Source organism: Salmo trutta, chromosome 33, assembly GCF_901001165.1.
Source record: "Salmo trutta chromosome 33, fSalTru1.1, whole genome shotgun sequence".
In the NCBI taxonomy this organism is placed as follows: Eukaryota; Metazoa; Chordata; class Actinopteri; order Salmoniformes; family Salmonidae; genus Salmo; species Salmo trutta.
Window position 1 is genome coordinate 28,313,185 of NC_042989.1, and position 27,500 is coordinate 28,340,684.

The 27,500-nt window shown below is 47.6% G+C and overlaps 1 protein-coding gene across 1 annotated transcript in view; it reads right to left on the reverse strand.

Moving 5' to 3' along the window:
• Positions 1 to 11,918: 11,918 nt before the first annotated feature.
• The window catches only part of ush2a (Usher syndrome 2A (autosomal recessive, mild)), a 258,301-nt gene continuing 242,719 nt past the window's right edge, over positions 11,919 to 27,500 (reverse strand). Inside the window, exons 44-51 of the mRNA XM_029729287.1 lie at positions 24,153 to 24,167; positions 19,956 to 20,165; positions 19,510 to 19,748; positions 17,725 to 17,942; positions 17,409 to 17,585; positions 15,757 to 15,986; positions 14,456 to 14,527; positions 11,919 to 12,047 (exon numbers count right to left, since the gene is read on the reverse strand). Coding sequence (XP_029585147.1) covers positions 11,919 to 12,047; positions 14,456 to 14,527; positions 15,757 to 15,986; positions 17,409 to 17,585; positions 17,725 to 17,942; positions 19,510 to 19,748; positions 19,956 to 20,165; positions 24,153 to 24,167 — 1,290 coding nt within the window. The remainder of the gene's footprint in view (positions 12,048 to 14,455; positions 14,528 to 15,756; positions 15,987 to 17,408; positions 17,586 to 17,724; positions 17,943 to 19,509; positions 19,749 to 19,955; positions 20,166 to 24,152; positions 24,168 to 27,500) is intronic.

Genomic DNA, 27,500 nt, shown 5'->3' on the forward strand with positions numbered 1-27,500 from the left:
TGCCAGCTCATACCGCTGGTACACCTCCAACACATCCGATATGCCAGCTCATACCGCTGGTACACCTCCAACACATCCGATATGCCAGCTCATACCGCTGGTACACCTCCAACACATCCGATATGCCAGCTCATACCGCTGGTACACCTCCAACACATCCGATATGCCAGCTCATACCGCTGGTACACCTCCAACACATCCGATATGCCAGCTCATACCGCTGGTACACCTCCAACACATCCGATATGCCAGCTCATACCGCTGGTACACCTCCAACACATCCGATATGCCAGCTCATACCGCTGGTACACCTCCAACACATCCGATATGCCAGCTCATACCGCTGGTACACCTCCAACACATCCGGTATGCCAGCTCATACCGCTGGTACACCTCCAACACATCCGGTATGCCAGCTCATACCGCTGGTACACCTCCAACACATCCGGTATGCCAGCTCATACCGCTGGTACACCTCCAACACATCCGGTATGCCAGCTCATACCGCTGGTACACCTCCAACACATCCGGTATGCCAGCTCATACCGCTGGTACACCTCCAACACATCCGATATGCCAGCTCATACCGCTGGTACACCTCCAACACATCCGATATGCCAGCTCATACCGCTGGTACACCTCCAACACATCCGATATGCCAGCTCATACCGCTGGTACACCTCCAACACATCCGATATGCCAGCTCATACCGCTGGTACACCTCCAACACATCCGATATGCCAGCTCATACCGCTGGTACACCTCCAACACATCCGATATGCCAGCTCATACCTCTGGTACACCTCCAACACATCCGATATGCCAGCTCATACCGCTGGTACACCTCCAACACATCCGATATGCCAGCTCATACCGCTGGTACACCTCCAACACATCCGATATGCCAGCTCATACCGCTGGTACACCTCCAACACATCCGATATGCCAGCTCATACCGCTGGTACACCTCCAACACATCCGATATGCCAGCTCATACCGCTGGTACACCTCCAACACATCCGATATGCCAGCTCATACCGCTGGTACACCTCCAACACATCCGATATGCCAGCTCATACCGCTGGTACACCTCCAACACATCCGATATGCCAGCTCATACCGCTGGTACACCTCCAACACATCCGATATGCCAGCTCATACCGCTGGTACACCTCCAACACATCCGATATGCCAGCTCATACCGCTGGTACAACCTCCAACACATCCGATATGCCAGCTCATACCGCTGGTACACCTCCAACACATCCGATATGCCAGCTCATACCGCTGGTACACCTCCAACACATCCGATATGCCAGCTCATACCGCTGGTACACCTCCAACACATCCGATATGCCAGCTCATACCGCTGGTACAAACCTCCAACACATCCGATATGCCAGCTCATACCGCTGGTACACCTCCAACACATCCGATATGCCAGCTCATACCGCTGGTACACCTCCAACACATCCGATATGCCAGCTCATACCGCTGGTACACCTCCAACACATCCGATATGCCAGCTCATACCGCTGGTACACCTCCAACACATCCGATATGCCAGCTCATACCGCTGGTACACCTCCAACACATCCGATATGCCAGCTCATACCGCTGGTACACCTCCAACACATCCGATATGCCAGCTCATACCGCTGGTACACCTCCAACACATCCGATATGCCAGCTCATACCGCTGGTACACCTCCAACACATCCGATATGCCAGCTCATACCGCTGGTACACCTCCAACACATCCGATATGCCAGCTCATACCGCTGGTACACCTCCAACACATCCGATATGCCAGCTCATACCGCTGGTACACCTCCAACACATCCGATATGCCAGCTCATACCGCTGGTACACCTCCAACACATCCGATATGCCAGCTCATACCGCTGGTACACCTCCAACACATCCGATATGCCAGCTCATACCGCTGGTACACCTCCAACACATCCGATATGCCAGCTCATACCGCTGGTACACCTCCAACACATCCGATATGCCAGCTCATACCGCTGGTACAACCTCCAACACATCCGATATGCCAGCTCATACCGCTGGTACACCTCCAACACATCCGATATGCCAGCTCATACCGCTGGTACACCTCCAACACATCCGATATGCCAGCTCATACCGCTGGTACACCTCCAACACATCCGATATGCCAGCTCATACCGCTGGTACAAACCTCCAACACATCCGATATGCCAGCTCATACCGCTGGTACACCTCCAACACATCCGATATGCCAGCTCATACCGCTGGTACAACCTCCAACACATCCGATATGCCAGCTCATACCGCTGGTACACCTCCAACACATCCGATATGCCAGCTCATACCGCTGGTACACCTCCAACACATCCGATATGCCAGCTCATACCGCTGGTACACCTCCAACACATCCGATATGCCAGCTCATACCGCTGGTACACCTCCAACACATCCGATATGCCAGCTCATACCGCTGGTACACCTCCAACACATCCGGGCTGTATCACAACCGGCCGTGATTGGGAGTCCCATAGGGCGGCGCACAATTGGCCCAGCGTCGTCCGGGTTTGACCAGTGTAGGCTGTCATTGTAAATAAGAATTTGTTCTTGACTGACTTGCCTAGTTAAATAAAGGTTAAATAAAAAATCTGCTATGTGGTTGTCGGCAAACGCTGGTTAAAGCTCCATCTGAATGGATCCAGGCCTTAGACTAAAGGTTGTACTTCTGACAGTCCAGTTGTCACAGGTTGTTTTGTATTGTCACTCCTGTCACCCAATGATAGCTTTCAGATGGAGAAAGAGAATAGGGGGGAGAGAGAGAGAGATCATCCTTCAGTTCCCTTCCTAAGACATCCTCTACCCCATCACTAGACCAGACCTGGGTCAAGTACATTCAACTTGAGGTGCGCTTGATTTAGCTTGTCCACTACAATGGAATAGTTCCAAAAGTACAAACTCTGCCCAACACTCTAAATCAAGAGCACCCCTTGTATTTGAATGTACTGTATTTGACCCAGGTCTGTTTTAGACAGATGTTCAATAAGAGATGGAATGTTCAACAAAGATGTACATTTAAATAATATGCAACCTGATTATATTGTATATGAAGAGTATACCTACAAAATCCAAACTATAAATATATATATGTAACCATACTGATGCATTTAATATATATGTAACTATCTACATATTTGCTGTTGTTTGCGACGTCTGTTTGTTCTCATATAATCTATATTGATATGAATCATATTTTATCGTACCTAAATTGCATTTGCACTCGCACTATGAAGACTAAATGATGAAGTAACATTTTATTTGGTATGAGATGATTTTTAGCCCTTTGAGGAATAAAGCCAGTCCCTCTGTGTCTAAGGCCTGGATTTATTCTGATCCACGTTAGATCCGCCTTATAGCGCGATTTGACATTTAAAGGTAATTTCCTATTGAGCCGACATATGCAGCGTTTACGGTGAATGGGGTTTCTGCGAAAGTGGGAACATTGCCTTTAAAAGTTGTATGGGGGCGATCAGATTGAATCTATTTGAAAGCTTTATGGGGGCGATCAGATTGAATCTATTTGAAAGCTTTATGGGGCGATCAGATTGAATCTATTTGAAAGTTGTATGGGGGCGATCAGATGGAATCTATTTGAAAGTTGTATGGGGGAGATCAGATGGAATCTATTTGAAAGTTGTATAGGGGAGATCAGATTAAATCTAGGCCTAAACTACATCTCTTCTCATATTTACACTTTCACTCCAGCCAGATACTAAAGAAAATAAATAGATCTATTTATGTTGCTCGTTATAACATTTTGTATAACACCGTATGTACAAACGCATTATTATGTAGCTGTATATAGTATGTAGCAGTGCTTACTGACCTATGGTATAGTATTAATCTGTTATTCACCTGTTGGCACTGCTGTTGTGTCTGAGATGACTAGACAGGATGAAGTCTAAAGACTGGACCTATTTATAACCCTATGATTCAGCTTGGGTGTAGCTGGCTAGTAGTATTCACATTAACCTGGTAACCTTGTATTGTAAAGCCGGGTATAATAGGGGTGCAGGCTTTTGCTCCATCCAGCAATAGCAAACTTGATTGACTCATAGGGATAGATTCAATCAGTTTTGCCTTAACGACATAGCAGTTTCATTGTTTTTATTTAGGCAATGTTGGAGGTGTCGAATTAGTAAATGGCTCCCGGTGTTCTACATATCACGGACATTGCCATTGGGTGCGCCGAGTCGCATTAGTAATAATCCCATGCAGCCTTGTTACAAGTTTGAACTTTTTTTTTTACATTTGAGTAATTTAGCAGACGCTCTTATCCAGAGCGACTTACAGTAGTGAGTGCTTATATTTTCATACTTTATTCGTACTGGTCCCGTGGGAATCAAACCCACAACCCTGACATTGCAAGCGCCATGCTCTACCAACTGAGCCCCATGCTCTACCAATTGAGCCCCATGCTCTACCAACTGAGCTCCATGCTCTACCAACTGAGCCCCATGCTCTACCAACTGAGCTCCATGCTCTACCAACTGAGCCCCATGCTCTACCACCTGAGCTCCATGCTCTACCAACTGAGCTCCATGCTCTACCAACTGAGCTCCATGCTCTACCAACTGAGCCCCATGCTCTACCACCTGAGCCCCATGCTCTACCACCTGAGCCCCATGCTCTACCACCTGAGCCCCATGCTCTACCACCTAAGCCCCATGCTCTACCAACTGAGCTCCATGCTCTACCACCTGAGCCCCATACTCTACCACCTGAGCTCCATGCTCTACCAACTGAGCTCCATGCTCTACCAACTGAGCCCCATGCTCTACCACCTGAGCTCCATGCTCTACCACCTGAGCCCCATGCTCTACCACCTGAGCCCCATGCTCTGCCACCTGAGCCCCATGCTCTACCACCTGAGTCCCATGCTCTACCACCTGAGTCCCATGCTCTACCACCTGAGTCCCATGCTCTACCACCTGAGTCCCATGCTCTACCACCTGAGTCCCATGCTCTACCACCTGAGTCCCATGCTCTACCACCTGAGCTCCATGCTCTACCACCTGAGCTCCATGCTCTACCACCTGAGCCCCATGCTCTACCACCTGAGTTCCATGCTCTACCATTTGAGCTCCATGCTCTACCACCTGAGCTCCATGCTCTACCACCTGAGCTCCATGCTCTACCATTTGAGCTCCACGGGAATGTGTGTTGTAACATACACCTTTGTTAGTCTGATATAAATCCGTATTTTTTAGTTTATTGATTTCTCAATTTGAGTGTCATAACTATATAGCCAACACTTTCTCGTTCTGAACTTCTAACGTGAGTGGGATGGGTGTGACGGGCTTCGCGACAATGACCACACGAGCAGCTGATCACCGATTTGACAGCTCTAAGCAGTTATACCTACGACACCACCAAAACAACAGCTATGCGGGTGTCCACTATTGCCATTTAATGCTTGATCTGAATGAATCTAGGTCATAGTCTTTGGACAGACTGTCATGTGATCAACATGTCTGTTATATTTCAGTGGGTAACGCAGGGAGGAAGCGCCAGGTTGGTGTGGATACACTTGTCAGAGTGTGTGTGTGTCCCAGACGGTGTCTTTAACACACTTGGCAGCAGCGCTGACCTCAGGAGAGTAACCTTCCCTTTAGAGACGTTAGCAACTTTGTTGTCTGAAAATGGCATTTGATAGCAGTGTGATTTATGAGTGTAATAAAGTGATGTTGCTGCATCTGAATGTGTGAGCTGCCAAGGGCCATACTGTCTGCTACAAGCACTTTTTAAAACGTTGACAATAGCTGTGAATGTGCCTGTGAACATGCAGCTACTATTGCCCTTGTCAAAATGGCATCCTTGAGTTGGGGAACAGTCGTAACTGCCAGTTTGGTGTGTCCCTTTTTAAGGGACATAAAAACAAAACTGACAGCTACATGGCTCGCTGAAATACCATCCCCTTAGGCCTGTGTGTGTCTGTGATGTGAATTGGTTGACATGAAGGACCTAATACTTGTTGAATGGCAGGCCTTAGTTTTGCAGCTCCAGTTCTATTGCTTGGTAGAGTAGAGGGGTTTGGGTGGCCAAGGTGAGTTACTACAATGGGACTCCACTAGAGGGATCTGTGTAAACTCAAGGTTCAGACAACGCTGGGTACGTTGATAAATGTATGCCTATCTGTCACCTACTACATATGTCTAAACTTCATACAGTTCAGTGTGGTTTTAATATTGGTTTCTCCACAAAACGCTGTTGTTGACAAGCATTCTGTTTATCTGTTGGTAGATGATGACATTTTCATAAGGCTTTTTGTCAGTGTAATGTCTCGATGTACCACCTGTCATAGGCCTTCTGTCCTCTCTGACGTCTCCTCTAGTCTGTACTGATGGAGTAAAACACAATAACACAGTATATCAGCCTTCTGTCCTCTGACGTCTCCTCTAGTCTGTACTGATGGAGTAAAACACAATAACCCAGTATATCAGCCTTCTGTCCTCTCTGACGTCTCCTCTAGTCTGTACTGATGGAGTAAAACACAATAACCCAGTATATCAGCCATCTGTCCTCTCTGACGTCTCCTCTAGTCTGTACTGATGGAGTAAAACACAATAACCCAGTATATCAGCCTTCTGACGTCTCCTCTAGTCTGTACTGATGGAGTAAAACACAACAACCCAGTATATCAGCCTTCTGTCCTCTGACGTCTCCTCTAGTCTGTACTGATGGAGTAAAACACAATAACCCAGTATATCAGCCATCTGTCCTCTCTGACGTCTCCTCTAGTCTGTACTGATGGAGTAAAACACAATAACCCAGTATATCAGCCTTCTGTCCTCTCTGACGTCTCCTCTAGTCTGTACTGATGGAGTAAAACACAATAACCCAGTATATCAGCCTTCTGTCCTCTCTGACGTCTCCTCTAGTCTGTACTGATGGAGTAAAACACAATAACCCAGTATATCAGCCTTCTGTCCTCTCTGACGTCTCCTCTAGTCTGTACTGATGGAGTAAAACACAACAACCCAGTATATCAGCCTTCTGACGTCTCCTCTAGTCTGTACTGATGGAGTAAAACACAATAACCCAGTATATCAGCCTTCTGTCCTCTCTGACGTCTCCTCTAGTCTGTACTGATGGAGTAAAACACAACAACCCAGTATATCAGCCTTCTGACGTCTCCTCTAGTCTGTACTGATGGAGTAAAACACAATAACCCAGTATATCAGCCTTCTGTCCTCTCTGACGTCTCCTCTAGTCTGTACTGATGGAGTAAAACACAATAACCCAGTATATCAGCCTTCTGTCCTCTCTGACGTCTCCTCTAGTCTGTACTGATGGAGTAAAACACAATAACCCAGTATATCAGCCTTCTGTCCTCTCTGACGTCTCCTCTAGTCTGTACTGATGGAGTAAAACACAATAACCCAGTATATCAGCCATCTGTCCTCTCTGACGTCTCCTCTAGTCTGTACTGATGGAGTAAAACACAATAACCCAGTATATCAGCCTTCTGTCCTCTGACGTCTCCTCTAGTCTGTACTGATGGAGTAAAACACAATAACCCAGTATATCAGCCTTCTGTCCTCTCTGACGTCTCCTCTAGTCTGTACTGATGGAGTAAAACACAATAACCCAGTATATCAGCCTTCTGACGTCTCCTCTAGTCTGTACTGATGGAGTAAAACACAACAACCCAGTATATCAGCCTTCTGTCTCACCTCAAACACCAACCACAACTCTGACAACTGTGTCATACTCCAATCCTTGTGGTTTCCACACATTTAATGTTGCTGTTGGGAGAGTGTCTATTTTAAAGGCCAGGATTGAATGAGCTCGTGGATTTTTGGACAACGTGCCATTTAAAGGTAATGAGCCGATATATGCAGCGTTTACCGTGAATGTGGTCTCCGCGAACGCTGGAACGTTGCCTTTAAAACGTGCATTGCCGACAAAAGCGGCATCGGATGGAATTCCGGCTAAAGTGCGTGCATCTACCACCCACTGGTTTTCAATGCCATCAACAACAGCAGCATATCACACTATTTAAGTTACATCACAATATTTATTTCTCAAATACATTATTAATTGGGAGACATTCAAAAAAACAAATTCATTACAATATGATGTGTCTTATCATGAAAAAGTAAAAAAAGCATTCTAGTACATAGAATTTTGATGAACTGTTGGTGCCTAGCTCTCTACACAAAGCTGCACAAGAGTCAATTAGTTTTATTCAACTGGCCACTGTCTATGTTCTAACCAGGCCAGGTGCAGGAGAGGGGCAGAGGGGAGTGGGAGAGAGATCTAAACTAGGACACTAGAGTGGCCTGTCTCTCTTCAGCTATGTCGCTACACAGATCATCCAACTGTACAGCCAACCATGTGCCATCTCTCTAGCGCAGGCCTTCACAAACTAGGTCCTGGGGTCCTAACTCATCGTCAAGCTTTATTTGAATCAGCTGTGTAGTGCTAGGGGGAAAAAAACAAAAACATGCGCTCAGGGAGGGGGCCCCAGGACCTAGTTTTGGAATCCCTGCTCTGGAGGATGTCTCCTCAAACCAACTATTGTCTGGCCTAAGGATTGTCATAGTTGTCTGGGATAAACAGTTGACTCAAGACTAAGTTGAAGATGGAGATATGTAACACAGTTATAAGACATTATGAACATAGGCCAGACCACATTAAAGAAAAAAAAACAGTATATATAATACTTTTTACATTAATAAATTAATACTGCCAGTGTAAAAAAGCGAAACAACAACATTATTTACTGTACCAAGAAAACTTGCTGAAAATCTCTACGATACACTATATATACAAAAGTATGTGGACAACGCTTCAAATTAGTGGATTCGGCTATTTCAGCCACACCTGACATGTGTATAAAATCGAGCTGACAGCCATGCAATCTCCATAGACAAACATTGGCAGTAGAATGGCCTTACTGAAGAGCTCAGTGACTTTCAACGTGGCACCATCATAGGATACCACCTTTCTAACAAGTCAGTTCGACAAATTTCTGCCCTGCTGGAGCTGCCCGGGTCAACTATAAGTGCTGTTATTGTGAAATGGAAACGTCTAGGAGCATCAATGGCTCAACCGTGAAGTGGTAGGCCACAGATTCACAGAATGGGATCGCCGAGTGCTGGAGTGCATAGAGGCCACACAAAAATCGCCTGTCCTCTGTTGCAACACTCATAACTGAGTTCCAAGCTGTCTCTGGAAGCAACGTCAACACAAGAACTGTTTGTCAGGAGCTTCATGAAATGGGTTTCCATGGTCGAGCAGCCGCACACAAGCCTAAGATCACCATGCGCAATGTCGAGAGTCGGCGGGAATGGTGTGAAGCTCGCCAACATTGGACTCTGGAGCAGTGAAAACGTGTCCTCTGGAGTGATGAATCACGCTTCACCATCTGGCAGTCCGACGGACGAATCTGGGTTTGGCGGATGCCAGGAGAACGCTACCTGCCCGAATACCAGTGCCAACTGTAAAGTTTGGTGGAGGAGGAATAATGGTCTGGAGCTGTTTTTCATGGTTCGGGCTAGGCCCATTAGTTCCAGTGAAGGAAAATCTTAAAGCTAGAGCATACAATGACATTCTAGACGGTTCTGTGCTTCCAACTTGGTGGCAACAATTTGGGGAAGGCCCTTTCCTGTTTCAGCATGACAATGCCCCCGTGCAGAAAGCAAGCTCCATACAGAAATGGTTTGTCAAGATCGTTGTGGAAGAACTTGACTGACCTGCACAGATCCCTGACCTCAACCCCATCGAACACCTTTGGGATGAATTGGAATGCCAGGCTTAATCGCCTAACATCATTGCCCGACCTTACTAATGCTATTGTGGCTGAATGGAAGCAAGTCCCTGCAGCAATGTTCCAACATCTAGTGGAACGCCTCCCCAGTAGAGTGGATGCTTTTATAGCAGTAAGATGCAGCAGTAAAGGGGGGGACCAACTCCATATTGATGCCCATGATTTTGGAATGAGATGTTCCACGAGCAGGCGTCCACATACTTTTGGTCATGTAGTGTAGTTTGAAACACAATGTTAGGTGTGTGGAAGCACCACACAGCACTATGGTTAACCTCAAGAAAAATATTACCATATCAAAACTTCCGTCAACCACTTACCACAACATTGATCAACCAAACACTGTCAGATGATACATTTGTGGATATAGTTCATTCACATAAACAGTTGGCTTTTACACTGATTATAAAAATGTCATTGATGCTAGGTTTACTAGGCACAGTTACCACACACTTACAGTAGGTTAACTGTCATGATTGAAATGAAAGAGGTGAGAGGCATTGCTTTGACTTCCACACTTGCTGAAATGTTTAGCTGTTTCCAGGTTATGACAGTTGGCATAAAGTAATAATGACGAGTATAGGAGTTTTTTGAAAGCCTGGGATTCTTTCAGTTCTGAATCCAGGATTCTTAACTTGAGTTCAGGGTTCATGGTTTCAGTTTGAGGTCCATGGTTTGTGTTCATGTTTTGACTGCTGGGGGTTAGTAAGTTGAGTTCTGGGTTTTCAGTTCAGTTGTAGTGTGTCGAGAGCCCCGATGTTGTGGTTGTTGTGTGTGTGTGTGGGGGGGGGGAGTCCCCCATCTAGAGGTGTGTGTGTGTGTGTGTGTGTGTGGGGGGGGGGAGGCTCCCATCTAGAGGTGTGTGTGTGTGTCTGTGTGTGTGTGTGTGTGTGGGGGGGGGGGGAGTCCCCCATCTAGAGGTGTGTGTGTGTGTCTGTGTGGGGGGGGAGTCCCCCATCTAGAGGTGTGTGTCTGTGAACATGGTGTGTTCCTTCCTCACAGAGCTGAAGGCTTTGATGGCTTCAACAAACTCATCATCCTCCACATACTGCAACAGAAACAACATCATGGTTAGGAGATCATATAATGGAACACAATCTGAGATCATTAGTGGGATTTAAGCATTATATTGTAGGACTTTCTACTTCTCCCACTCTCACCAGTCCAGAGTTGTTCCCTCTCCTCTCCCTTTCCCACCTCTCACCAGTCCAGAGTTGTGTCCCCTCTCCTCTCCTCTCCCACCTCTCACCAGTCCAGAGTTGTGTCCCCTCTCCTCTCCTCTCCCACCTCTCACCAGTCCAGAGTTGTGTCCCCTCTCCTCTCCCTTTCCCACCTCTCACCAGTCCAGAGTTGTGTCCCCTCTCCTCTCCCACCTCTCACCAGTCCAGAGTTGTGTCCCCTCTCCTCTCCTCTCCCACCTCTCACCAGTCCAGAGTTGTGTCCCCTCTCCTCTCCTCTCCCACCTCTCACCAGTCCAGAGTTGTGTCCCCTCTCCTCTCCTCTCCTCTCCCACCTCTCACCAGTCCAGAGTTGTGTCCCCTCTCCTCTCCTCTCCCACCTCTCACCAGTCCAGAGTTGTGTCCCCTCTCCTCTCCCTTTCCCACCTCTCACCAGTCCAGAGTTGTCCCCTCTCCCTTTCTCACCTCTCACCAGTCCAGAGTTGTCCCCTTTCCCACCTCTCACCAGTCCAGAGTTGTGTCCCCTCTCCCTTTCTCACCTCTCACCAATCCAGAGTTGTGTCCCCCCTCCTTCTCAGTCCAGAGTCGTCTCCTCCCCCTCTCACCAGTCCAGAGTCGTCGCCTCCCCCTCTCACCAGTCCAGAGTTGTGCCCCTCCCCCTCTCATCAGTCCAGAGTCGTGTCCCCCCTCCTCCCCCTCTCACCAGTCCAGAGTCGTGCCCTCCCCCTCTCACCAGCCCAGAGTCTTGTCCTCCCTCCCCCATCAGAGACTTCCTGTCCTGTTCGATCAGCTGACTGACGCTGCGGTGCAGGGAGTTCTGGGAGTAGGCGTGGCTGAGCTGTGATTGGCTGGGCACGCGGAGGACCGACATGGGGCTGAACCGTGAGCCTCCGCCCACAATCTTACTGTCCGTCAGGCCCTGGGGGGGTGATGGGTAACAGGAAGTAGAGGTGGATGAAATGCAATGATATACCGACCTTCATCAACACAATCATCAGCCACACACCAATACAATAGAAGTATCCCACATACTAAAACATTAACCCACACACCAATACAATAGAAGTATCCCACATACTAAAACATTAACCCACACACCAATACAATAGAAGTATCCCACATACTAAAACATTAACCCACACACCAATACAATAGAAGTATCCCACATACTAAAACATTAACCCACACACCAATACAATAGAAGTATCCCACATACTAAAACATTAACCCACACACCAATACAATAGAAGTATCCCACATACTAAAACAGTATGTCACACATGTCCATATTAAATGGTCATTGTTAACCATTAAAATGTAAATTCTAAACAGAAGGACATAGGCCAGGCACAGCTGAATCAAGAATCACCCAAATCATCTCACCTCCAGGAGAAATCAATGACACCAGTTGATTGTAAACATGTTAGTCCGAGACTCAAATCATGCATGCTTCCATTTGGGGTTATAGGGTGGTACATGCACACTCTCATCCTGCCAAGTGTGTAAGAGTTAGTGGGATGCGTGCACACTCCCTTTCCGCCTTAACCAGTCAATAAGGTTGTATACAGTAGGGTGCATGCACACACTCCCTTTCCCCCTTAACCAGTCAATAAGGTTGTATACAGTAGGGCGCATGCACACTCCCTTTCCCCCTTAACCAGTCAATAAGGTTGTATACAGTAGGGCGCATGCACACTCCCTTTCCCCCTTAACCAGTCAATAAGGTTGTATACAGTAGGGTGCATGCACACACTCTCTCCCCTCCTACCTCATAGTTCATAGTGTAGCTCTTTAGAGTCACGTTGCTGTCCTCTAGACAGTCTGTTACCGTATCAAACTGCTGGGGCAGAGGCAGTGTGTGACACATCAGCTATGTGTGTGTGTGTGAGTGTGTGTGTGTGAGTTTGCAGTGCGTGTCAACTTAAGAGGAGGATACATACATACGGGTCATAACGGTGTTGAGTCACACATGTATTAATAACATGTAGAACAGGGATCATCAACTAGATTCAGCCGCAGGGCAATTTTTTTCTTGAGCGGAAGATCAGGGGGCCGGAACCTAATTACAATTTGCACACTGCAAATTGACCACAAGAAGCCCAAGCAGATATAATACTTGACTAAAACATAATCATTTCAAACCTTCCATTTGAATATGATCACATGTCTCTCTATTATGTGTGGGAATATTTGGGAACAGATTTCCAAAAATAAAAATCACTTGGAGCTGATTTGCTGGTGTTTTTAGTCTTTTATGTCCAACAACAAAACATTATTATTTTTTAAAATTATATATATATATTTTGGTAACACTTTACTTGACACCCAGCGTCATAACCTTTTATAATATGGTCATAACACTGTCATGACCCATATATTTAGACCAGCTGTGACATATAATGTGTTATTTTAGGGCTGGTTATGACACCTACAAAACCTACCACACAAGGCAAAACATTCCATTACACCATAGCCCACAGTATGTTTGTTATGGATACATTTATTTAAATGTACCTGTCACGTCCTGACCATATACTTAGGTATTTTTTGTATTATATTTGGTCAGAACGTGGCAGAGTTATGTTTGGTTATGGTATAGTGGGGTTGTGAGTGTTGGGTTAGGTTCTAGGTTAGGTTTTCTATGTGTAGGTGTATGTCTATGTTTGGTTAATTGGGGTTGGGACTCTCAGTTGAAGGCAGGTGTTGTCTATCTGCCTTTGATTGAGAGTCCCATATAGTGGGGTGTGTTTGTGTTTGGTATTTGTGGGTAATTGTATTTTGCACTGTGTTTTGTTTCACCTGTGAAACTGTCACCTTTCTCCTTTGCGTATTTATTTTGTTTTGTCGTTCCTATCTAAAATAAATATGATGTGGAACAGTCAACCTGCTGCGTATTGGTCATCGAGTGATTTCGATATATCTTCCGATGAGGGAGAATACGAGGATCGTGACAGTACCATATTAAATGACCATTGTAATTGTGCACACATTGATGTCAGACATGCACCTACCCCAATGCTCTGTTGCTGATGACTGGGATAAATGCAGGAGCAGATTTCATGAACATAAATGTGGGTTTTGACACTCTTATGTAGGTGTCATATCCAGCCATGAAATAACGCAATTTATGTCACAATAGGTGTAAATATGTGGGCCATGACAGTGTTATGACCATATTATGACAGGTTATGCCAAGTTATGTCAGCGGTTATGACATATTATGACATGGTTATTATGACTGTGTCATAACATGGTATGACACTGGCTGTCAAGTAAAGTGTTACCCGTTTTTTTTGGCTCAGAAAACTTGGAGGGCCAATTAAAATCACCCGTGGGATGCCAGTTGGGGAACCCTGATGTAGAAGCACACACGTGTTATTAGCATGTCGAGGCATACGTGTGTGGACAGAGACATATACAGACAGAGAGACAGGCTTACTGCAACAGTGGAGAGGTCAGTGAGGAGCAGAGTACTGGCGTGATGTTTAGAACACATGTCAGAATACGGCCTCTGAGAGGGAGGAGACAAGAGGAGGGGTAGGAGAGGAGAGCAGAAAGGACAAGTAGGAAAGAGGGCAAGGAGGAAGAACGGGAAGAAAAAGCGGAAGGCAAGAAGGAAATGGAATACAGAAAATAATGACAGAATATAAAAAGAAGGAAACTGAAATCGTCTGAAGCAAATATACAATTAGTTGTCAATGTCTTTACACACATTATTACCGTAATTTCCGGACTATTAAGCGCACCTGAATATAAGCCGCACCCACTGAATACATTTTTTATTTTTTATTTTGAACATAAATAAGCCGCACATGTCTATAAGCCGCAGGTGCCTACCGGTACATTGAAACAAATTAACTTTACACAGGCTTTAACGAAACACGGCTTGTAACAAAAATAAATAGGCTTTAACGAAACACGGCTTGTAACAAAAATAAATAGGCTTTAACGAAACACGGCTTGTAACAAAAAATACAAAATTAGCAGTAAGCTTCAGTTGTCTTTTTGCACTGAGTCAATTCCTCACGCTGCTGTTTCCAACATCTTATCATCGACTCATTAAGACCAAGCTCCCGTGCAGCAGCTCTATTTCCTTTTCCAACAGCCAGATCAATCGCCTTCAACTTGAAAGCTGCATCATATGCATTTCTCCGTGTCTTTGCCATGATGAGGGTGACAAAATGACTACCGTAATCAGAATGATGGGAAGTTTGAGAGCGCTCGATTTAATCTAAACAGTAAACAAAAAAGTTGTTTGACCTTAACCCGCTCGGCAATTTCATTGGTCTAATGAAAGCTTCATGCCGCCAAAAAACTGAGCACGTCACAGGATGTTTTTTTGGAGAAAAAAAATTTGAAAGCGGGAAAAATCCATATATTAGCCGCGTCATTGTTTAAGCCGCGAGGTTCAAAGCCTGGGGAAAAAGTTGCGGCTTATAGTCCGGAATTTACAGTACACATACAAAAAAGGATTCAGGCATTTCAGAACCACAAGAGAGCACCTCTGCTCGTACAAGATAACTGGGATGTCATCGCCCTCTAGTGGGTATGAGGCTGCCTGTTCACAAATCTTCAGTATAAGAAGAGTGTATATACTTAATTTAAAACATATGGACAGGTATTAGCAATGACAATATAGAACCATAACCACATTGCTAATACGTATTCCATCCTTTAAGGTCTACACAAAGTACCTAGCGTTACGGAGAGGGGGTGTTTGGAATTGGGTCTCTCTCTTACCATGTAAGCGTCTCCTCCCGCCTGGCTCCTCTTCTGCAGGGGGACGAGAGGGGGGCGTTCTCTAATGAAGGGTTCTTTCCTCAGGGCCCTCCTCAGCAGCAGGCCCAGCAGCACAGCCAGGACCAGGAGACCCAGAAAGACTAGCAGCAGGATGAACCACATCTCAGAGTAGACTGGAGGTCCCTGGGTCCCCACACCCTGCTTCCCTCCTGGGGTGGGCTCCACCGGACCTGGGAAGAGAGAGTGTGGAGGTGTGCAGCTTAGAGTAGGAATCTGATACACCCAAAGCCCACTTGCAGAGGTAGAAGGGTTAGCATAGAGCAGTGGTCACCAACCTTTCTGAGTCAAGATCACGTTCCAAAAAGTCCAAAAGCAAACCAAGATCTACTGCTCAGATGTGCAACATTAACCTCATAAAAACAGTTCTGTTGGAATGAGGTTTGTGCAGTAGGCTTAATACATTATCACAGCATATTCATTATATGCTTGACCTGCCAATATTGTTCTTCTCAGACCATATTATATTTCAAAACTCGAGCTTTGATAACAAAATAAATCAGTTGGTGTAGCACTTGCGAAGCACAGCTGAGGATACATTTAAATAATTTGCTTTTTTATTTTATTGGACTGATGTGTGTGAGAGAGAGAGAGAGAGAGAGAGAGATGCCTCTCACGAGATATATGCTCTCTCCATTCCTCCGGTGAGAGGGGACACCGTCTTCCACCTGATGGCCAAAATCGAGTCGCACAACATTATTTCTGCCTTATGCACAAATTCATGTTGTTCCTATGACCAGAGAAAGTGAAATATTCCTTGATATTAAAATAGACACTGAGAGCTGCTAATAATAAAAACGCAGGGCTGTCGATACACCTGGCTACTCATCATTGCAGCTGCAGCACTGGTTGAAGCACAAGTGGTTTAGCTCTCCTGGTACGCTGGGTAGGCGGAGTTTGTCTCTTCAAACTAATTCAGTGGTTCAAAATGGCAACACTGTGCCTACCAAGTGCACCAACAGCGCAAGAACAAAAATAGGAACGCAAGGCTTCATTGTTGGCGAAGATCGTCGACCAGTCGATTGCGAATGACCAGTTGGTGACGCATGGCATTGTGTGTGTGTGTGTGTGTGTGTGTGTGTGTGTGTGTGTGTGTGTGTGTGTGCTGTCTCACTCATGCCTGTAGCAGGACTGTATCTGATGATAGGGGTGCTGGCACTGCCAATGTCTGTAGTACAGGTCACCTGGAGGGAGAGGGCTGAGGGAGGGAGGGAGGGAGGGAGGGAGGGAGGGAGGGAGGGAGGGAGGGAGGAGAGAGATCTTTAAGAGTAGTAGAGTAGTGTTACAAAAACACTCATCTTCAGAACTAATCAGATGGAAAGATATTGCTCATAGAGGGACTGGGTATATGTGAGGTGTGTGTGTCTCTGTCTGTGTGTGTGTCTCTGTCTGTGTGTCTGTGTGTCTGTGTGTCTGTCTGTCTGTCTGTCTGTCTGTCTGTCTGTGTGTCTGTGTGTCTGTCTGTCTGTCTGTCTGTCTGTCTGTCTGTCTGTCTGTCTGTCTGTCTGTCTGTCTGTCTGTCTGTCTGTCTGTCTGTCTGTGTGTGTGTGTGTGTGTGTGTGTGTGTGTGTGTGTGTGTGTGTGTGTTGTCTCACTCTTCTCTGAGATGCGGGGTATATAGAGGTAGCTGTGGAAGCCAATGTAGACTCTCAGGCTGTTGTCTGTCAGAGAGTAGTCTCTCAGAAGACCGTTCAGAGAGAAAGAGGCACTCCAGTCCAGCCACACCAGAGTCAGGTTACTGTACACCTCAAATGGAGAGATATACTGAGGAGCTGGAGAAGAGAGGGAGAGAAAGAGAGAGAGAGAGTTAGTGTAGTAACAGTAGTCCAGTTGGAGGCGGTACTACCCATGTTGTTATAACAGGGCTAGGGCTAGAGGTCAGGGGTTAGATGTCAGGGCTAGATGTCTTACCCTCAGTGAGTGTAGTAACAGTCGTCCAGTTGGAGGCGGTACTACCCATGTTGTTAAAACAGGTAGCTCTGAGCTGGTAGCTGGAGTAGGGCTGCAGACCTGTTACGTTGTAGTTCCTGCCCCTCCCGAAGAACCGCGTTTCTATTGGTCCCTCCACACAGAGCGGTGGGACTGGCTGGGGAGGCTGGGGGCAGGAGGAACGAACATGCACCTCACAACTAGAGAGCGAGAGAGAGAGAGAGAGAGAGAGAGAGAAGGCAAAAGAGCAGAGTGAAAGAGGAAGCAGATGTGTTAATAAATATATATATTCTACCGTTCAAAAGTTTGGGGTCACTAAGAAAGGTCCTTGTTTTTGAAAGAAAAGCATTTTTTTTTGTCCATTAAAATAAAATAGATCAGAAATACAGTGTAGACATTGCTAATGTTGTAAATGACTATTGTAGCTGGACACTTTGAATGGAATATCTACATAGGCGTACAGAGGCCCATTATCAGCAACCATCACTCCTGTGTTCCAATGGCACGTTGTGTTAGCGAATCCAAGTTTATAATTTTAAAAGGCTAATTGAACATTAGAAAACCCTTTCGCAATTATGTTAGCACAGCTGAAAACTGTTGTCCTGATTAAAGAAGCAATACAGCATTTGTGGGTTCGATTACTGGCTCAAAATAGCCAGAAACAAAGACCTTTCTTCTGAAACTTGTCAGTCTATTCTTGTTCTGAGAAATGAAGGCTATTCCATGTGAGAAATTGCCAAGAAACTGAAGATCTCGTACAACGCTGTGTACTACTCCCTTCACAGAACAGCGCAAACTGGCGCTAACCAGAATAGAGAGAGGAGTGGGAGGCCCCGGTGCACAGCTGAGCAAGAGGACAAGTACATTAGAGTGACTAGTTTGAGAAACAGACGCCTCACAAGTCCTCAACTGGCAGCTTCATTAAATAGTACACGCAAAACACCAGTCTCAACGTCAACAGTGAAGAGGCGACTCCGAGTTCCTCTGTCCAGTGTCTGTGTTCTTTTTCCCATCTTCATTTTTTATTTTTATTGGCCAGTCTGAGATATGGCTTTTTCTTTGCAACTGTGAGATGCAGAATAGGTGAAAGGGAACTCCGCATGTTTGGTTCCCACCGTGAAGCATGGAGGAGGAGGTGTGATGGTGTGGGGGTGCTTTGCTGGTGACACTGTCAGGGATTTATTTAGAATTCAAGGCACACTTAACCAGCATGGCTACCACAGCAATACGCCATCCCAACTGGTTTGCGCTTAGTGGGACTATCATTTGTTTTTCAACAGGAAAATGACCCAACACTCCTCCAGGTTGTGTAAGGGCTGTTTGACCAAGGAGATTGGTGGAGTGCTGCATCAGATGACCTGGCCTCCACAATCACCCAACCTCAACTCAGTTGAGATGGTTTGGGATGAGTTGGACCGCAGAGGGAAAGAAAAGCAGCCAACAAGTGCTCAGCATATGTGGGAACTCTTTCAAGACTGTAAGAAAAGCATTCCAGGTCAAGCTGGTTAAGAGAATGCCAAGAGTGCAAAGCTGTCATCAATGCAAAGGGTGGCGCTACCTTGAAGAATCTCAAATATAAAATATATTTTGATTTGTTTAACACTTTTTTGGTTGTTACATGATTCCATATGTGTTATTTCATCGTTTTGATGTCTTCTCTATTATTCTACAATGTAGAAAATAGTCAAAATAAAGAAAAATCATGGAATGAGTAGGTGCGTTCAAACTTTTGACTGGTACTGTATGTGTTTGTGTTTCTCCCTCTACCTCTCTATGAGTCCGTTGGGGGCGAGCGGTTCGTCCCACTCCACCTGTACTGAGCGTGATGTCAGAGCCACTGGGCGAGGGGATGGCTGCTGTGCTGGGGGGGAGGCCTGGGTGCGCAGCTCACTCATGGGGCCCTGGCTGCAGCACTGGTAGCAGGTACAGGCCTCTACTCCTACCCAGTACTGAGTGTATGGACTCAGACCATGGAGGGTCTGCTGACGAGATGTCCCCTCTGACAGCTGAGAGAGAGACAGAGAGAGAGCCATAGAGAGATTGTCACAGAAAAGTTATCTCTTCGGTGTGTGCTTGTGTGTTACCCGTGTATGTGTGTGTGTTACTAGTGCGTGTGTGTCTCAATAGTGTTTGTTACCAGAGCATGTGTGTGTTACCAGACTGTGTGTATGTTACCAGATTGTGTGTGTGTGTTACCAGAGTGTGTGTGTTACCAGTGTGTGTGTAGCGTTGGGGCCCTGTGAGAACACCCTGTAGAGGCTGACGATGCCATTGGGCCTTGTGGGGGGGCGGATGTCAACAACAGCCGAGGTTGCTAAGATACGCAGGAAGGTTGGTGGGCCAACACCCTCAGGAGGGGCGGGACCTGTTCTCCCATTGGCCCATTGGCTTCCTGAACGACCAACAGAATTCACCACCCAAACCTGTCAATAAAAAAATTAATAACACAACTTTAGGATTATGTTACGTTTATGACAAGTATGTTATCATCGTACAAAATCAAAGCAGTGGTCACTAACCCAGCAGGCTTTTGTTCCAGCACTAACACACTAAACACTTGTACTAACACAATTGCTAATCTGAAAAAACTGGGAAAAGTCCCCTTGCTGCTCATTCATGAGGCTGTATCAGGAGTCCTCCATCAATGTACCTGACTAGGTCTAAGAGTTAGTCCCCTGTCTGTGTGAGTCTACTCCCATCGCTGTCACCTGACTAAAAGAGTCCACTTCAGTCACTGTACCTTTTGTGTGTGTGTGTGTGTGTGTGTGTGTGTGTGTGTGTGTGTGTGTGTGTGTGTGTGTGTGTGTGTGTGTGTGTGTGTGTGGTGTGTGTGTGTGTGTGTGTGTGTGTGTGTGTGTGTGTGTGTGTGTGTGTGTGTGTGTGAGAGAGAGAGAGAGAAAAGAAGTCAGATGTTTTACGTGCACCCAGCCAGTTGTGTTTTTTGTTTGTTTATTTGCTTTGTTTGTAACTTATTTTTTTACTCATTTTGTACATAATGTTGCCGTTACCGTCTCTTTTGACCGAAAATAACTTTGAGACGTCAGGACTGCGATTATTCACCATGGACTAGCAGAATCCTTTTTCTTCTTTCACAACTCTGATGAGCCCGACACGAAGGGTACACTGCTTCCTCGGGAACAGGCCCCGATCACCGAGATCTGCGTGAAGAGGAGGAGGAGAAAGAGGGGCCGAAGGACGGGCTGCCTTCTGAGAATTCCTAGGTGATTGAATAAGCCCCCACTTCCCTCCATTCTGCTAGAAAATGTGCAATCGTTGGAGAATAAAATCATCGAGTTACGCGGAAGATTAAACTACCAATGGGACATTAAAAATTGTAACATCTCATGCTTCGCGGAGTCGTGGCTGAACGCCGACAATATCAACATACAGCTGGCTGGTTATACGATGTACCGGCGGGATAGAACAGCGGCGTCTAGTAAGACAAGGGGACAAGGGTCTATGTATATTTGTAAACAACAGCTGGTGCATGATATCTAAGGAAGTCTCGAGCTATTGCTCGCCTGAAGTAGAGTATCTCATGATAAGCTGTAGACCACACTACCTACCGAGAGAGTTTTCATCTGTATTCTTTGTAGCTGTTTACAGACCACCACAGTCCGAGCCTGGCACTAAGTCCGCACTCAATGAGCTGTATTCCACCATAAGCAAACAAGAAAACGCTCACCCAGAGGCGGTGCTCCTAGTAGCCGGGGACTTTAATGCAGGGAAACTTAAATCAGTTTTACCAAATTAATATCACCAAATTAATATCAGCATGTTAAATGTGCAACCAGAGGAAAAAATCTCTGGACCACCTTTACTCCACACACTGTCACGTCCTGACCAGTATAAGGGGTTATTGGTTATTGTAGTTTGGTCAGGACGTGGCAGGGGGTATTTGTTTTATGTGGTTCGGGGTTTAATGGGATATGTATTTATGTAAGAGGGGTGTTTGATTTATGTGTTCCGAGGTTTTTGGGTAATGTTCTTGTTTTGTATTTCTATGGTTTTCTATGTTGTGTATTTCTTTGTGTTGGCCTGGTATGGCTCTCAATCAGGAACAGCTGTACATCGTTGTTGCTGATTGAGAGTCATACTTAGGTAGCCCTGTTTCGCCTGTCCCTTTGTGGGAAGTTGTTTTTGCATAGCTGTGTGTATAGCCTGCAAGAATGTTTTGCTGTCGTGCGTTTTTCTTGTTTTTGTGTTCTCTTCAAATAAAAGTTTAAGATGAGCACTCAACCCGCTGTGCCTTGGTCTACTCCCTTCGACGGCCGTTAGAGACGCATACAACGCTCTCCCTCACCCTCCATTTGGCAAATCTGACCATAATGCTATCCTCTTGATTCCTGCTTACAAGCAAAAATTAAAACAGGAAGCACCAGTGACTAGATCAATAAAAAAGTGGTCAGAGGAAGCAGATGCTAAGCTACAGGACTGTTTTGCTAGCACAGACTGGAATATGTTCCGTGATTCCTCCGATGGCATTGAGGAGGACACCACATCAGTCATTGGCTTCATCAATAAGTGCATCGATGACGTCATCCCCACAGTGACCGTATGTACATACCCCAAACAGAAGCCATGGATTACAGGCAGCATCTGCACTGAGCTAAAGGCTAGAGCTGCCGCTTTCAAGGAGCGGGAAATCACGCTATGTCCTCCAACGAATCATCAAACAGGCAAAGCGTCAATACAGAACTAAGATCGAATTATACTACACCGGCTCCGACGCTCGTCGGATGTGGCAGGGCTTGCAAACCATTACAGACTACAAAGGGAAGCACAGCCAAGAGCTGCCCAGTGACACGAGCCTACCAGACGAGCTAAACTACTTCTATGTTTGCTCCAAGGCAAATAACACTGAAACAAGCATGAGAGCACTAGCTGTTCCAGAAAACTGTGTGATCACCCTCTCCACAGCCGATTTGGGTAAGACCTTTAAACAGGTCAACATTCACAAGGCCAGATGGATTACCAGGACGTGTACTGCGAGCATGAGTTGACCAACTGGCAAGTGTCTTCACTGACATTTTCAACCTCTCCCTGTCCGAGTCTGTAATACCAACATGTTTTAAGCAGACCACCATAGTTCCTATGCCCAAGAACACTAAAGTAACCTGCCTAAATGATTACCGACCCGTAGTGCGCACGTATGTAGCCATGACGTGCTTTGAAAGGCTGGTCATGGCTCACATCAACACCATCATCCCAGAAACCCTAGACCCACTCCAATTTGCATACCGCCCCAACAGATCCACAGATGATACAATCTCTATGCACTCCACACTGCCCTTTCCCACCTGGACAAAATGAACACCTATGTGAGAATGCTATTCATTGACTACAGCTCAGCGTTCAACACCATAGTGCCCTCAAAGCTCATCAATAAGCTAAGGACCCTGGGACTAAACACCTCCCTCTGCAACTGCATCCTGGACTTCCTGACGGGCCATCCCCAGGTGGTAAGGGTAGGTAATAACACATCCGCCACGCTGATCCTCAACACAGGGGCCCCTCAGGGGTGCATGCTCAGTCCCCTCCTGAACTCCCCCTTCACCCATGACTGCATGACCATCATTAAGTTTGCTGATGACACAACAGTGGTAGGCCTGATCACCGACAACAACGAGACAGCCTATAGGGAGGAGGTCAGAGACCTGGCCGTGTCGTACCAGTACAACAACCTCTCTCTCAACTTGACCAAGACAAAGGAGATGATTGTGGACTACAGGAAAAAGAGGACCCAGCACGCCCCCATTCTCGAGAGAGCTTCAAGTTCTTTGGTGTCCACATCACCAACAAACTAACATGGTCCAAGCACACCAAGACAGTCGTGACGAGGGCACAACAAAACCTATTTCCCCTTAGGAGACTGAAAAGATTTGTTGGCATGGGTCCTCAGATCCTCAAAAAGTTCTACAGCTGCACCATCGAGAGCATCCTGACTGGTTGCATCACTGCTGCACCCCCCACCCCTTTACACCACTGCTACTCTTTGTTGTCATCTATGCATAGTCACTTTAATAACTCTACCTACATGTACATACTACCTCAACTAACCGGTGCACTCACACATTGACTCTGTATCGGTACCGCCCTGCATATAGTCTCGCTATTGTTATTTTACTGCTGCTCTTTAATTATTTGTTACCTTTATTCCTTATTCTTATCCATATTTTTTTGAAACTGCATTGTTGGTCAGGGGCTCGTAAGTAAGCATTTCACTGTAAGGTCTACACCTGTTGTATTCGGCACATATGACTAATAAAATTTGATTTGATGTGAGTGTGAGTGTGTATGTGAGTGAGTGTATGTGTGAGTGTGTGTGTGCGAGTACATCTTTAGAATGCAGTGAGAGTGAGTGCCAGCTACAGGTGAACTGAGGAAGATGTCCACTGTCAACCCCTCACCTTCTCGCTGGAGAACTGTCACACAGTGGGAGACAGGAGGAGGACAGAGAGGGAAGAGGGTTACAATTGAGACAACGTGCAGAGAAATACAGTAATGAAGAGAGAGTGAGAGTAGGAGGTAACAGAATGGAGAAAGAGAGTGAGAGTAGGAGGTAACAGATGGGAGAAAGAGAGAGAGAGTAGGAGGTAACAGAATGGAGAAAGAGAGAGAGAGAGTAGGAGGTAACAGAATGGAGAAAGAGAGAGTGAGAGTAGGAGGTAACAGATGGGAGAAAGAGAGAGAGAGTAGGAGGTAACAGAATGGAGAAAGAGAGAGAGAGAGTAGGAGGTAACAGAATGGAGAAAGAGAGAGTGAGAGTAGGAGGTAACAGATGGGAGAAAGAGAGTGAGAGTAGGAGGTAACGAAGAGAGAGTGAGAGTAGGAGGTAATGACGGGAGAAAGAGGTACAAAGAGAGCGAAATAAGAAAGTGCTTCTCTCCATTGAACAAGCATTGCCCTTCACCAGTTTGCTGCCTCCTCCTGCTCTTAGAACCTACAACCCCTAACCCAGACAACTGCAGGTGTCCATCTCTCTCTCTCTCTCTCTCTCTCTCTCTCTCTCTCTCTCTCTCTCTCTCTCTCTCTCTCTCTCTCTCTCTCTCTCTCTCTCTCTCTTTCTTTCTCTCTCTCTTCAGCTCTCTCCATCTCTCTTTCTCCATCTTTCTCTCTCTTTCTCTGTACGTCTCTAACCAAGATCCATCAGTCAAACTCGTCAAACCAGCACTCACCAACACAGCCCCTCTCTCTATGCATTTACATTACAATTATATTTCACCTTCATCAAGGAGTAACACCGCCCCACACTCACACTCCCCATAATCCCTCCCACACTCACACTCCCCATAATCCCTCCCACACTCACACTCCCCATAATCCCTCCCACACTCACACTCCCCATAATCCCTCCCACACTCACACTCCCCATAATCCCTCCCACACTCACACTCCCCATAATCCCTCCCACACTCACACTCCCCATAATCCCCCCCACACTCACACGCCCCATAGTCCACACTCACACGCCCCATAATCCCCCCCACACTCACACGCCCCATAATCTCCCCCACACTCATACGCCCCATTGTCCTCCCCACACTCACACTCCCCATAGTCCCCCCACACTCACACGCCCCATAGTCCCCCCACACTCACACGCCCCGTAGTCCCCCCACACTCACTCGCCCCATAGTTCCCCCACGGCCCATAGTCCCCCCCACACTCACACGCCCCATAGTCCCCCCACGCCCCATAGTCCCCCCCACACTCACTCGCCCCATAGTCCCCCCCACACTCACACGCCCCATAGTCCCCCCCCACACTCACACTCCCCATAATCCCTCCCACACTCACACTCCCCATAATCCCCCCCACACTCACACGCCCCATAGTCCACCCACACTCACACTCCCAATAATCCCCCCCACACTCACACGCCCCATAGTCCACCCACACTCACCATAATCCCCCCACACTCACACGCCCCATAGTCCACCCACACTCACACTCCCCATAATCCCCCCCACACTTACACGCCCCATAATCTCCCCCACACTCACACGCCCCATAGTCCCCCCCCACACTCACTCGCCCCATAGTCCCCCCCACACTCACTCGCCCCATAGTCCCCCACACTCACTCGCCCCATAGTCCCCCCACACTCACACGCCCCATAGTCCCCCCCACACTCACTCGCCCCATAGTCCCCCCACACTCACACTCCCCATAGTCCCCCCCACGCCCCATAGTCCCCCCCACGCCCCATAGTCCCCCCACACTCACACGCCCCATAGTCCCCTAGTCCCCCCACACTCACACGCCATAGTCCCCCCACACTCACACGCCCCATAGTCCCCCACACTCACTCGCCCCATAGTCCCCCCCACACTCACACTCCCCATAGTCCCCCCACACTCAAACTCCCCATAGTCCCCCCACACTCACACGCCATAGTCCCCCCACACTCACACGCCCCATAGTCCCCCACACTCACTCGCCCCATAGTCCCCCCACACTCACACGCCCCATAGTCCCCCCCACAATCACTCGCCCCATAATCCCCCCCACACTCACACGCCCCATAGTCACCCACACTCACACTCCCCATAATCCCCCCCACACTCACACGCCCCATAGTCCACCCACACTCACACTCACCATAATCCCCCCCACACTCACACGCCCCATAGTCCACCCACACTCACACTCCCCATAATCCCCCCCACACTTACACGCCCCATAATCTCCCCCACACTCACACGCCCCATAGTCCCCCCCCACACTCACTCGCCCCATAGTCCCCCCCACACTCACTCGCCCCATAGTCCCCCACACTCACTCGCCCCATAGTCCCCCCACACTCACACGCCCCATAGTCCCCCCACACTCACTCGCCCCATAGTCCCCCCACACTCACACTCCCCATAGTCCCCCCCACGCCCCATAGTCCCCCCCACGCCCCATAGTCCCCCCACACTCACACGCCCCATAGTCCCCTAGTCCCCCCACACTCACACGCCATAGTCCCCCCCACACTCACACGCCCCATAGTCCCCCACACTCACTCGCCCCATAGTCCCCCCACACTCACTCGCCCCATAGTCCCCCCACACTCACACTCCCCATAGTCCCCCCACACTCAAACTCCCCATAGTCCCCCCACACTCACACGCCATAGTCCCCCCACACTCACACGCCCCATAGTCCCCCCCACTCACTCGCCCCATAGTCCCCCACACTCACACGCCCCATAGTCCCCCCACACTCATACTAACCTCCCCCATAATCCCCCCCACACTCACAACGCCACCATAGTCCACCCACTACGTCACACTCCCATAATCCCCCGCCACACTCACTCGCCCCAATAGTCCCCCCCACACTCACACGCCCCATATTCCCCCCACACTCACGAATCGCTCCCATAGTCCCCCCCACACTCACTCGCCCCATAGTCCTCCCCACACTCACTCGCCCATAGTCCCCACCCACACTCACACGCCCCATAGTCCCCCCACACTCACACGCCCCATAGTCCCCCCATACTCACACGCCATAGTCCCCCCACACTCACAAGCCATAGTCCCCCCACACTCACACGTCCCATAGTCCCCCCCCACCGCCCCATAGTCCCCACACGCCCACCCAACAAATAGTCACTACCCACACTCATCTCGCCCCAAAAGAAAAAAAATCCCGCCACACTCACTCGCCCCGAGAGTCCCACCCACACTCCTACATCCACGGCCCATAGTCCCCCCCCACACTCACACTCCCCATAAGGTCCGACCCCCACACTCACACCGCCCATA